This window comes from Lutra lutra, chromosome 10, assembly GCF_902655055.1.
Source record: "Lutra lutra chromosome 10, mLutLut1.2, whole genome shotgun sequence".
In the NCBI taxonomy this organism is placed as follows: Eukaryota; Metazoa; Chordata; class Mammalia; order Carnivora; family Mustelidae; genus Lutra; species Lutra lutra.
In genome coordinates this window covers 88524803-88538175 of record NC_062287.1, presented here as the reverse complement: position 1 = coordinate 88538175, position 13373 = coordinate 88524803, and the positions used below count along the sequence as shown (strand labels likewise).

Below are 13373 nucleotides of genomic sequence, written 5' to 3'. Positions count from 1 at the left end.
GCTCCCCGCTGAGCAGAGAGCCCAATGCAGGGTTCGATCCCAGGACCCCGAGATCATGACCTGAGCCGAAGGCAGAGGCTCAACCCACTGAGTCACCCAGGGGCCCCTGCAGTCTTTTATAAATAATTTTAGAAGTAACATACCATCACTCTGCACCTGATATTGGCAGCACAGAACAATCCTGGTACAGTGCGGGAGGGGGGTCTATAAGGGTGTGACTATCACCTGTATCACCCAAATCAACCAGCCCACCTATACAGGTCAAGGAAAATCAGTTTTTCCTGTCTTGGTATGTAGACAAGCCAAGCCAATTTCCACCAGGGTAAATCACCCCACACCTGCGTCCTCCAAATTCCACTGTCCTATAGTCCCCAGAGTGAGCCATCATCCGGCGATCGCGTCCTATGGGCCCCTCCCCATCTCGCAGCTCCAAACCGGGGCAGTCGTCGCCATCCCGAAGGACTACAGCCCCCAGCATGCCCTGCGACGGCCTCGGAGCCACGTGACGATCTTCGCCTCGTGTCGCCGTCAGGTGACTTGGGGAAGATGGCCGCGTTGACAGCGGAGAATTTCGCCGCGCTCCAGAGCCTGCTGAAGGTAAATTGGAGGGGTGGGGACAGCGTGAGACGGGCCTTTGTCCCTAGGCTTTGGGACGGAATGGGAATTGGGACCAAATGGACCCTGAATCAGAGCCATGAGTCTAACCACTACCTTTCTGGGTGACTCCGTTGTTGCGCCTTTCCGAGCTTTTAGAAAGCGGGTTCGAAATTAATACTGTCCTAACAGGATGGCGGGGGAACAAATAAGATAACGGACATGAAGGTGCTGTACAAAGGCCCCCTACTAGAAGTCTCTGGAGCTGGTGTTTAGGACTGTTGTGTTGAGGTGGTAAGTGCTAGACCCACGTTGCCAGTTCCCCCATTTCCTCCCGCAGCCCCTCTTCGCTCGGTGGGTAAGAAATCTCTCTCTCTGCGTCCTCACGGCCCTCCTTGGTGAAGTGGGCGTTCTGTTCTCCCGAGTCCCTGGTTTTCTGTACTTGCTTTGACCTGTGTAAGGGCCTCAAAACTCTGCTGATAATCATTTAGAAGATTGTGAGGCTTCTTAAAGCCAAATGAAATGATGGGTTGGAATTACTTGCTTAATTTCTGATTTTCCTTATGGAAGAAGGGGAGGCTTTATCTTCCTTTGTAGACATTATGCGACTATTTACCTGTTTTCTGCCTTTCTTGCAGAATGTAAGATCCAGTTGGAACTCTTTTTTGGTTTTAACTCCAGATGAAAAGGGTTGAGTTCATAGCACTAAGCAATTCATGGCACAGCATCATCATTGATTGGTTCATGCAACGGTCTCTCCTTTGTTTTAAAAATCTCTGCAGTGCTCACTTGTATTCTCCATCCCTAAAAGCAACTACTCTATGATGTTCACAAACGTATCCCCAGCCAGTGTATCCTCAGCTTCTGGCACACAGCATGTTGTCAATACATAATTGTTATATGAATTAATGAATGAAGTAACAAAGTTGAGATTGGAAACCCAGGGCTCTCAGCTCACAGCCCTGGTCCTTTACACCCTCGTCGTGGCTGTTCTGCTTACTCCCCACCTAATGCCTATTCATTGTATGGACTTTTTGTTGTTGTTGTTAATAAACTTTAAAATAAAGTATTATTGATGTGTAACACAGAAAAATACACAAATTGTAAATGCACAACTCAGTGATTTATTACACACCCACGTAACCATCACTATGGTCAAAACCTAAATATTACCAGTACTGCTGGAGTCTCTCTGTTGTTCCTTCGTTACTTCCCTCACCTCCCCAGTAGTAACCACTATCCTTGCTTTTAAAATCAACTTAATATTGCCCACGTTTGAACTTCCACATAAATGGTATAATACAGCATATACTTTTTTATTCCTGGCTTTTTTTGCTTGCCAATATGTAGCAATAGTTAATCCATTCTTATTCCTATTCTCCTATGTATTTTCTTTTTTAAAAAAATTACTTAGGGGTGCTTGGGTGGCCCAGTTGGTTATGCGTCTGCCTTCAGCTCAGGTCATGATCTTGGGGTCCTGGATCGAGCCGCACATCAGGCTCCCTGCTCAGTGGCGAGTTCGCTTCTGTCCCTACCCCCCACTCTTGCTGGCGCTCGCTCTCTCTCTCTCTCTCAAAAAAATAAAATCTTGAAAAAAAATTACTTAAGTTTTTTATTTTGCCGTAATTATAGATTTACATACAGTTGTAAAAAGGAATACAGAAAGGTCCCATTTACCCCCTATAGAAACATCTTGCAAAACTATATAGTATGATATCCCAACCAGGATATTGACTTTGATACACTCAAGATACAGATCGTGGCCATCACTACAGGATCCTTCCTGTCGCTCTTCTATAGCCATATCCACTTCCCGCCTGCCCTCACCCTCTCCTAACCCTTTGGGGGAGGAGGCTGGTGAGAAGAGGACAGGCAGAGGGAGACAGAGAATCACAAGCAGGTTCCATGAGCCCAGAGTCTGGCATGGGGCTCAATCCCATGACCGGAGATCACCGCCTGGCTGAAATCAAGAGTCCAACGCCCAGCTGACTGGGCCATTCAGGCACCCCTCTACTTTTCCCTTTTTTTTTTTTTTAAGGTTTTATTTATTTATTTGACGGACAGAGATCACAAGTAGGCAGAGAGGCAGGCAGAGAGAGAGGGGAAGGGAAGCAGGCTCCCGGCCAAGCAGAGAGCCCAACGCGGGGCTCAATCCCAGGACCCTGGGATCATGACCTGGGCCGAAGGCAGAGGCTTTAACCCACTGAGCCACCCAGGCGCCCCTACTTTTCCCTTTTTAATAAGCAAACTGTCCTATTGGATTAAGGTCCACCATATGACTTCATCATAACTAATCACATCTGCAACAATTCTCTTTCTAAATGAGGTCACATTTTTGAGGTATTGGGAATTGGGCCTTTAATGTATGAATTTTAGGTGGACACCATTCAACCCATAATAGGAGCCTTTACAGAGCAAAAGTTTTAATTTTGATGAAGTACAATTTACCAACAGTTTTTCCTTCTATGAATTGTACTTTTGGTGTGATGTATAAGAACTCTTTGCCAAACCATAGATCTCCAAATTTTCTCTTTTTTTCTCAAAGTTTTATTTTTACGTTACATTTTACATTCAAGTACATGATCAGTTTGGAGTTAATTTTTTATAATGTGTGTGAGACAGTTTGAGATTTTTTTTTTTTTCGCCTGTGAATGTCCAGTTGTTCCAGAACCATTTGTTGAAAATGCTGAATTTCCTCCATTGAATTGTCTTTGCAACTTTGCAAATTTGTCAAGAATCAGTTGGGCAAATTTCAGGATTCTCTGTTTTTTTTTTCCATTGATTTTTGTTTTTTTCTATGATAATACCTCACAGTCTTAATTACTATAGCTATGTAATAAGTCTTAAAATCAGATTGGCTGATTTTTCCTACTTCATTCTTTATCCAAATTGTTTTAGCTATTCTAGTTTCTTTGGCTTCTTATATAAGCTTTGGAATGATTTTGTCTATGTTTAAAAAAAACCTGCTGAGGGACTCCTGGGTGGCTCAGTTGGTTGGACGACTGCCTTGGGCTTGGGTGGTGATCCTGGAGTCCCAGGATCAAGTCCCGCATCGGGCTCCCAGCTCCACGGGGAGTCTGCTTCTCTCTGACCTTCTCCTCGCTCATGCTCTCTCTCACCATCTCTCTCTCAAATAAATAAAATCTTAAAAAAAAAAACCTGCTGAGATTTTTATAGGAGTTGTGTTAAACCTATATATCAATTAGGGGAGAATTGACATGTCAGGGTAGTATTAGCTTTATGAAATGAATCGGAAAGTGTTCCATTCTTTTTTGTTTCCTAAAGAAAGATTGTGTAGAATTGGTTAATTCTTTCCTTAAACATTAGAATTCTCCAGCAAAACCATCTGGGCCTGGAGATTTCTTCTTGGGGAGTTTTAAATTATGAATTCAACTTCCATAATCATTATTGGGCTATTCAAATTATCAGTTTCATATTTGGGGAACTGTGGTAGTTTGTGTTTGTTGAAGAATTTATCCATTTTGTCCATGCTCCCAAATTGTGTGTATAGAGTTGTTTGTGGTTATTCTTATTTTCCTTTTGAAGTCTTTAGGGTCTTTAGTGATATGACCGGTTTCATTCCTGATATTGGTAATTTGTGTTTTCTCTCTTTTTAACTTCGCTGGTCTTGCTAAAACTTTGTCCATTTCATTGATATTTTCAGAGAACTAGTTCTTTGTTTCATTGATTTCTCTCTTTTTCTTTTTTTCTATTTTCAGTTTCATTGCTTTCTACTCTTTGTTGTTTCCTTCCTTCTCCCTCTGGGTTTATTATGCTTTTCTTTTTCTGTGTTCTTGAGGTGGGAACTTAAATTATTGATTTGAGAACTTTTTTCTAATATATGTGTTAAATGCTGTACATTTCCCTGTCAACACTGTCATGCCTGTGTCCCCAAAATTTTGTGTTTTTTTTTCCATTTTTATGCATTTAGTATAATTTTTATAGTATAATTTTTTAAATTTCCCTTGAGGCTCCTCTTTAATCTGTGGATTATTTAGAAGCGTGTTTAAGTTTTCCAATGTTTGGATATTTTCTTGTCATCTTTCTGTTAGTGATTTCTAGTTTGATTCCATTGTAGTCGCCAAGAATACATTCAGTATGATTTCAGTTCTTTCGAATTTGTTCAGGTTTGTTTTACAGCTCAGAATATGTTCTGTCTTGGTATGTGTTCAGTGGACACTTGAAAAGAATGTATATTCTGTTGCTACTGGGTTGTGCTCCATAAGCATTGAGTAAATTGATCAGTGGTGTTGTTGAAATCTTCTGTGTTCTTGTTGAATATCTGTTTAGTTGATTCTATCAATTGTTGAAAGATGGGTGTTGAAGTCTCTAACTGTATTTGTGGACTTGTCTGTCTCTCCTTTCAGTTCTGTCTCTTTACTTCTCATGTTTTCTAGCTCTCTTGCTGGGTGCATACATATTTAGGATGTCTTCTTAGATACAGAACCTTTTATCATTATATAATGTCCCTTTCTGCCTCTGGTAATTTTCTTCGCTGTGGAGTGTATTTTGTCTGCTATTATTGTAGCCACTCTTGATTTTATTTAATTAATATTTGCATGATATATCTTTTTCCATCCTTTTACTTTTAATCTGTCTCTATCATTATATTTGAAGAGCGTTTTTAATAGACATCATTTAATTGAGTCATATTTGCAGCTTGTATTTAATTTCCCACTTAACAGCTAATATAATTATTGAATATTAGAGCTTAAGTCTGCCATGTGATTTTTTTGTTTTTTTATCTGCTTTTATGTTTTTTGTTTCTTTTTACTTTTTCTTGCCTTCCTGTGGGTTATTTAAACATATTTTTGGAATTCCCTTTTGACTTACCTGTAGCATTTTAAAATGCATTTCTTTTTATAACATTTTTAGTAGTTGCTCTGGTTACTACATTTATATATATAACATCACATTCTATCAGTGTCATCATTTTACCAGTTCGATCTGAAGTATAGAGACCTTACTTCCCTTTCTATCCCTTACTCATTTGTAATATAATTATCTTAAATATTTCCTCTACATACATTTAGAGCCGCATTGGACAGTGGTATAATTTTTACTTCATCCTTTAAACAGACTTTAGAAATTCAAGAGAAAGAAAGTCTATTGTATTAACCATATTTTTGTTTGTTGTGTTCTGTCTGTCTTCCTGATATTCCAGGGTTCCTTTTATTAATTCCTTTCTGTTAAGAGAATGTCTTTTGTCTTGTGACAAATTTTCATAGTGTTTTTTTTCATCTGAGAATGTCTTGATTTCCTCTTCACTTTCTGAAGGATCTTTTTTGCTGGGTGTAGGATTCTGGGTTGACAGTTCTTTTCTTCCAACACCTGAGAAATATTGTGCCACTTCCTTCTTGCTTCCGTGAGTTCTGATTTGATGAGTTCTAATGAGTTCTAATGATCCCTTATAGATAAGATATGGTTTCTTTCTCACTGCTTTCAAGATTTTTTCTTTGCCTTTAGTTTCTGGGAGGTTAATTATGGTGTGTCTTGGTATGGATTTCTTTGGGTTTGAGAATATGCTTAGTTTTTTTTTTTTTAAGATTTTTTATTTATTTATTTGACAGACAGAGATCACAAGTAGGCAGAGAGGCAGGCAGAGAGAGAGAGAAGGGGAAGCAGGCTCCCCGCTGCCCAGAGAGCCCGATGTGGGGCTCGATCCCAGGACCCTGGGATCATGACCTGAGTCGAAGGCAGAGGCCTTAACCCATTGAGCCAACCAGGCGCCCCTGCATAGGTTTTTTGAAGGCACACAGTTATGTCTGTAGCTATACTTGGAGAGTATTATTTCAGCCATTATTTCTTTAAGCACTTCTTCAGCCTTGCCCTCTTTTATCCTCCCTTTCGAGGACTCCAATGACACGAATGTTAGAGTTTTTGGTATAGTGCCACAGATCCCCGAGGCTCTGTTCATTATTTTCAGTCGTTTTCTGTGTGCAAACCGGGTGATTTCTCGTGGCTCAGTCTTCCGGTTTACTTGATTCTTTCCCTGTCTCTTTCATTCTGCTGCTGAGCCCACCTACCAGCCTTTGTTTGGGTTATTGTATTTTTTCAGTTCTAAAATTTCCATTTTGTTCTTCTTCGTATTTTCTGTTCCTTTGCTGGGACTTTCTGGTTTATTTGTTTCAAAAGTGTGTATTTAGGTGTTGAAGCATTTTTGTCATGGCTACTTTAAAATCTTTGCCAGATAATTTTAACATCTGTTATCTTGATGTTGGCATCTTATGGTTGTCCTTTTTCATTCAGTTTGAGATCTTTCTGGCTCTTGGTATGGTGAATGATTTTCTGTTGAAACCTGGCATTCTTGTGTTATATTCTGAGATTCTGGAGGGTTTCAGCCCTTGGCTCCTACTGACACCCAGAAGTGGGGGTTCCTTGTTACTACTGGGCAGGAGTGGAAGTTCTGGCCCCACATAGTTACCATTCATAACACGGTGTGGTGGGACTAGCTGCCTGTTGGTGGGGATTCTGGTCCCAGCTCCCTACTTAGCCTTCTCTGATACCACACTGGTGGGGGTGTTGGGACACCTCATTGCAGCCTCAGAAGGGTGGAAGTCTACATTCCCCACTCAGCCTGCAAACATAGATGGGAGTGGGGCTACAGGTTTTTCTGTGGTATTTGGCTCAGTAGAGCAGTTATCACGTAACAGTTTTCTGTCTTGCTAAGCTTTCTTGGTCCTTTGGCTGGAGAGAGCAGGCATTTGTTGGGAGTTCTTTGTTTTGTTTGTGTGCCCATTGGCATTCTGGGTTGCCCTGTTCCTTAGCCTGAAGCCTGGGATATATGAACAACAAGAAAATCCAGGAAACTCAGCACCATGTTGTTTCTTGGTCTGGAGCAGGGAGGCCCACAGCAGGTCTGTCTTCTCCACGCTCCCTCTTGAGTCCTCTTACATTCCTTTCCCACATAGTGCCCAGCACTTTCGGTTTGCTAAGAAGGGAAAATAAGAACAACTACATCTACTTCACTGCCCTGGAAATGGAGCCATCCTCTGCACCTTTAAGTCTTGAGTTTCAAAGGTATCATACCATGACCGAGACACTATTATGTTCTGAAACGTGTATTTTCAGAGTCTGAGTGGTTTTCTTTTCTCCCCATCTGTGAATTCATTCACAGGCCTCCTCAAAAGATGTTGTCAGACAGCTGTGCCAAGAGAGCTTTTCCAGTTCAGCCCTTGGCTCAAAGAAGCTCTTGGATATTACATGTTCCAGCTTGTCTGTGACCCAGGAGGAAGCAGAGCAAGTAAGTATGGTCAGAGACGACCTTTGACCACTGGCTTCTCAGCTTATTAGTCTCTTTCTTAATTTCCCAATCATTGCCACATCCAAGGAAAAATTTCCCCTGAAATGTCTGTTGACATTATAACAAACTTAAAGTGGATTTTCATTTTAATGCTAGTGAGCTTAAAAGCTATTGTCTTTGAACCTTCACTTCCTTATGATAAATGAGGCAAGGATGGGAGAACTATACCCAGAATTGGAGGTCCTAGCCATTTCCTTTTCCAGACTTGTTCCCTAGACGGTGTGGCCAAAAGCCAACCTTTCTGTAATTTTCTTTCCCTTTAACCTGCCGCTACTGCTAGATTGTCAGCCAGATAGCTTAGACAGACTTCTTTGGGGGCCCTGGGCAGAAGCTCTGAGGCCTGAGTATGACTTGGGGGACATGCTGCTGGACCCCACCTGACCTCAGCTGGTGGCCAAGAGGAAGAGTGAGCGAGGAGGCTCAGTTTATGCAGTACTCACAGCCTTCTCTTTTTAGGGCAGATATGCTTCTAAAATAGTTCATTCAAACAGGCCTGCATTATTATTATTACTATTTTAAACCAGAGTTCTGTTCATTGAAGTCAGCTGTAGCACAGTAAAAGGCAGAAGCCACATTATGGAAATGAGTTGAACACTTAGTTTGCCTTCCCCAAAAGTAGACCCTGAGGCTAAGAGTTGGTTGCAGGTAATTACCTGGGGAGAGGAGTCTAGAAAGCACAAAGGAGGGAGTGGGACAAAGGAACAGGGAAGAGAGACAAAGCCAGTAAAGAATGTGTTGATGACCTGCAAGGGGCTCAAACTTGGGATCCTGGAAGCAACCCTGGGGACCACACTGCAGAACTGTCACCCTGGAGGCCAGGGCATTGATGCGCTGACCTCAGCCCGCAGCCGTGGAGGGGAACATCCCCTGCGCTCTTGGGTTGTGCCTCTGCCGCTGAGCAGCCTCCCAGGGCAGCAGAGAAAGCCCTCAAGCAGTTCCCTCCAGAGGGTCCTCTGTCTTGTCTGTCTTCGATTGGCTGAGCATTGTTGTAGTTACGGGCCGGCTGCCACAGGCAGTTGGAAGGAACCCAGCAAACCCACAGGGCCCAGTCAGGCCCTCCTCCTCTCCAAGGGAGTCAGCACAGCCCACCAGGATCCATTTGTTTTCTTCACCGTCCTTGGTGACAACCTAGGGCCAAGGATAGCCTTGATTCAAAGCCCAAACGTTGCTGGAGCCGGTACCCCTGGTAGCAAGTCAGTGAGCACAGCTTTGGGGTCTGGCGGATGCAGCCCCGCTCAGGGGAGCCCATGGCCCTGTGCCCCCAGGGGTTCAGGGTTCATGCAGACTTCCCAATTCAGGCGCAGGGGCCAGTGCAGTGTTGCCTAGTAACACAGCTGACTTTTCACTTCTCTCATGTTACCAGGGAACGGGCTAGAAAGTGAAGTGAAGGTCAGATTCTGTGCACAAGGAAAGAGGACTTACTAACCCTTTGCTCCCAAGCAGAAGTTTCTGGCACATTGACAGGTTCCTATGTTGGGCAGCTATCCCTGTCTTCTAAAGCGACAGGTGAACTTAGAGGTGGGCTGGGGCATGTGGGCATCAGCATCTGGGACTGAGGTCTCAGGACCCCGGGGGGCTGTAGGGACGACTGTGGCAGGGTGTGGCAGGGCAGGGCGGGGGTGGAGCCCTGTCCCCTGCCCGGCTCCTCACCACGCAGGCCTGTCCCACAGCTGCTCCAGGCTCTGCATGGCCTCACCAGGCTGGTGGTGTTCCGTGACCTGTCCTCTGCCGAGGCGATCCTGGCTCTCTTTCCTGAAAATTTCCACCAAAACCTCAAAAACCTGCTGACGAAAATCATCTTAGAACACATGTAAGTGCTCATTTCTTGAGAGTTCCTTGTAAGGCTTATATAACAATATTTTAGGTCAGTAAATACTTACCTTCAATATCCTTTTTAATGGATAAATATATTCTTTACATGGGGAAATTATATAAAACTTAGTTAAGAAATTCCCTGGCGTTGGGTGTTTAGGCTCTTGGCAGTTTTCACTTCAGTTTAGTGTGGAAATGTTGCTCACGAGCTCGGTTATCTCCGTGCTGGTTCACGGTGGTAGTGAGGCTCCTGCTGCACATTCCCACGCTGACCGTCAGTCAGGAAGCTTGCACCAGCTGGCATTCTGCCAGGAGGGCACGAGGGCGCCCCCCTCCCCACATCGTCACCGGCACCGAGGGAATTGTTTTTACATTTTCCCCCAGTTCACAAATGGTAAATGCGCCTCACTTCAGTTTGTATATCTTTGATACTAGTGATGTCAGATATCTTTTTCATATGTTTACTTGGTCATTTTGTTTCTTTTGTGAATTATCCAAATATTTTCTATTGCTGTTGGCCAGCAGCAGGCTTGGCCAGAATTCTCGGACAGTAATAACAGATAATGCTCGCTTGCCATGGGTTTTATTGTTTATTTAGAAGGTTCCTCATACGTGACCACATTTTATTCTGCCTCTGCTTAGCATCTCACTACAGTGCTTTTTGCTATAGCATTAGACAGGTCTGTTTGGGTGTGTTTTGCGTAAAATGCAATACTTTGTGGAGCAGATGCTCAATAAAAGAGAACCGGTCGACTTTTCTGGCTTCGTCTCAGAACGGTAGCACAGTAAGGACGCAATGCATTAAGTCTCTTCTTTCTTTTTGCCCCTAAGCTATAAAAACTAACAGCACTTATGGCTTTAATATCACTGAGCTATGCAGAACAATCCAGAAACTGCCTCTGCCACGCAGCAGACGTTTCTGTGGTCCTTTCCTGTCAGGGACTGATGATAGGCTCAAAGATCCCAGAAGGGGTAGAGGTCCAGGTCCTTTCTCATGATCAGTTCTCATCCTTTTTCCGTTCTTTTTTCCTCATCTTTTCCTCTTAAACAGCTCTGCTTGGCGAACAGAAGCCCAGGCAAATCAGAGTGAGTACCAAGAAACCTGCCCTCCTCACCTTTCCTTCCCGGACCCGGCTTAAAACATGCCAAGCGGCCAGAGTTTGTCACTGAAACTCAGAATGCATTAACCTCATCCCAAACTCCTCTCTCATTTTGTGCCGATATGTGGAGGCTCGTATGCGCAGGCAAGAGCCTGGCCTTCCCCCACCCCATGCTTCCGTGCCAAGTGCAGGTGGCATGGATCCGTGGCGAGGAAGGTCCCCGACTTCCGTCTCCCTCGGAGACTTGTCCTTTGGCTCAGGAGCATGACCAGCCGTCAGGGCTGCCTGTGCCAGAGTGAGGGCTTGGTAAAGTGAGCGGGTGGGCTCTGAGCTGGCCTGTCCCCTTCGCAGTCTCTCTGCCGCGCCTGGTTGACCTGGACTGGAGAGTGGACATCAAGACCTCCTCCGACAGCATTAGCCGCATGGCTGTGCCCACCTGCCTCCTGCAGATGAAGGTGCGTCCACCGCCGCGCTCCCGAGAGGGAAGGAAGGGGCCGCGGTGACCTGGCAGCCCTGCGCACTAGTGGAAGTGCCAGTGTCTGGAGCTCTGGGACCTCTGACCCCAGGGAAGACAATTCAGCACCCCCAGATGCGTTCTCTGTCTGTCAAGTACATGGTCACTACTGTCCTAACATATTATAGACATAATAAAACATACACCGAAAGTGGAAATTTTAAAAGGATAAGACAAATACAAAACAAGTTCTAAAAATGGCTTGCTGCCCCCTAAAGTTTACCTTCTACATTAATGGGAAAGTTTAGCTGTCATGATGGGGGCATGCCATCAGATTTCAGATTGCCTTCTTGATAATTCTGGTGTCCCTCAGGCCACTGCTTGTGACACGGCTGAGCCGGAGCTCCCGCTAGCGACTCGGGACGCTGCAGTCCTTCATGCCCTTGTTCGCACGCTCCGGCCTCCCTGGGGTTAGCTTCACGCTACACATCTTTTCGGGACTCTTTTTAAACCACACATCTATGGTTTGGGTTTATTTAGTGATGCTGTATGGACTTAACCGTACCCCCAGAAGCTCAGCCCCTGTAAGAAAATGAAAAGGCATGGGTGCCTCTAACAACTAAGGTTTTAAACATTAGTAGAGTTGACTTTTGTTTTTAAGGAAACAAATATAAGTAGGAGCTATAGTGGTTTTTCTGCGTGCCGGGAGTCTCACTACTCCTAGAGCCCGCTGCGTAAAGTACCCGTATGGGCCCGTGCAGTGTCTGCTCACTCGAATGCCGAGAGTCAGGGGTCCGAGGGGTGAGTGGGCCTTGGCCTCTCCGATACCCACCCTGAGCACTCCTCTCTCAAGTCTCTGGGAATCTCCTTCCGTGTCCTCATTTGCTAGATGACTCCAGGGCTGGGACTCTGTAGCCTGAGCAAAGAGCCTGTGTTCAGAGGTTCACTGGAACGGGGGAGGGCTCCCAGGTCCAGGGCTCACCTCCAGGGCGGCTCTGACGTGCGGACCCTGTTCTCTTTTCAGATCCAAGAAGATCCTAGTCTGTGTGGAGACAAGCCCTCCATCTCGGCGGTCACTGTGGAGCTGAGTAAGGAAACGCTAGACACTATGCTAGACGGCCTGGGCCGCATCCGCGACCAGCTCTCCGCCGTGGCCAACAAATGACCCCAGGCAGCTGTCAGCCGCACGGCCAGGCCCCAGCTGCCGGCCGGTGGTGTGCGCCTCCCAGCACCCGGGCCGCCCCCTGGAGCAGCAGCTGCCATCCAGAAGGCCAGGCCATGGGGACGGGGAGGGGGCTGCCATCCGGAAGGCACAGCTGGGCCGGGAGGAAGCAGCCGTGTCCCCGCGCTGTTCTCCTCCCTCATCCTCCTTCTTTCTGAAGCCGGTGAGCAGAAGCATCCGTGTCTGGAAGACTCCCTCGCCACTGTGGCAGTGTGAGGGGGCATCTGCTCCGTCAGCTGCCTCCGCGTGGCTGGCTGGAAGACTCAGGCCCACATTGTGGAGCTCATCTCAGAAGTTCCAGCGTTAGGTCCGAGTGGTTCTTCTCCAGCCCTGGAACTCGGAGGGGTTCACGCGCGTGAGGCCAGCAGTTCACACTTCCCCGTCAGCGAAGCCGGCCGCAGCCTGTAGCGCGGGGCTGCTGCAGTGGGGCCCACCCCGGCCCAAGCCCACAGCCTTCCCGAGCCCCCCTCAAGCGCGCGGGCTGTCCTTCCAGCGTCGGGAGTCGGGAAAGGGTGCTAACTTCCTCTCTCGTGGAGCCAGAGGGCCCTTCCTTGATATGACGCCAGGGTGAAGAAGTGGCAGTGAGCGGAAATAAAAAGTTCTAAAAACTTCCCGACTCTAGTCACGTTTTTCAAAGCTTCTGTCCTTGACCTGAGTTGTTGCCTCTCATTCGTAAAGACAGTCATGACATCTCATTGCCAGCTAAGCTGGTGAGCATGGTGTGACCTGAAACCAGGCTTGTGACACTCACCCGTCCAGGTGCTCGTCTGGCATGTGGAGCCAAGGAAAGCGAGGCCAACAGTCCGCGGGCTTGTTGGAGGCGCTGGGGTGAAAACACGCCGCACAGCCGAGCTGTCCCTGTCACGTGTGTGCCACCTCGGCGGGGCG

At 46.0% G+C, this 13373-nt stretch overlaps 1 protein-coding gene across 2 annotated transcripts; it reads left to right on the top strand.

Moving 5' to 3' along the window:
• The first annotated feature begins 526 nt into the window (after window positions 1-526).
• Window positions 527-13097, top strand: COMMD9 (COMM domain containing 9). Of its 2 annotated transcripts, XR_007121130.1 has the most exons (7): window positions 527-597; window positions 7712-7837; window positions 9568-9707; window positions 10761-10795; window positions 11161-11264; window positions 12288-12533; window positions 12574-13097. XR_007121130.1 is itself a non-coding variant. In XM_047693123.1 (6 exons), exons 1-6 carry the CDS (start codon window positions 547-549, stop codon window positions 12426-12428), a joined length of 597 nt encoding a protein of 198 aa, XP_047549079.1. In that variant the 5' UTR covers window positions 527-546; the 3' UTR covers window positions 12429-13097. The 2 variants fall into 2 exon arrangements, 1 of the variants encoding a protein (XP_047549079.1); XM_047693123.1 differs by having other exon boundaries at window positions 12288-13097.
• The last annotated feature ends 276 nt before the right edge of the window (window positions 13098-13373 follow it).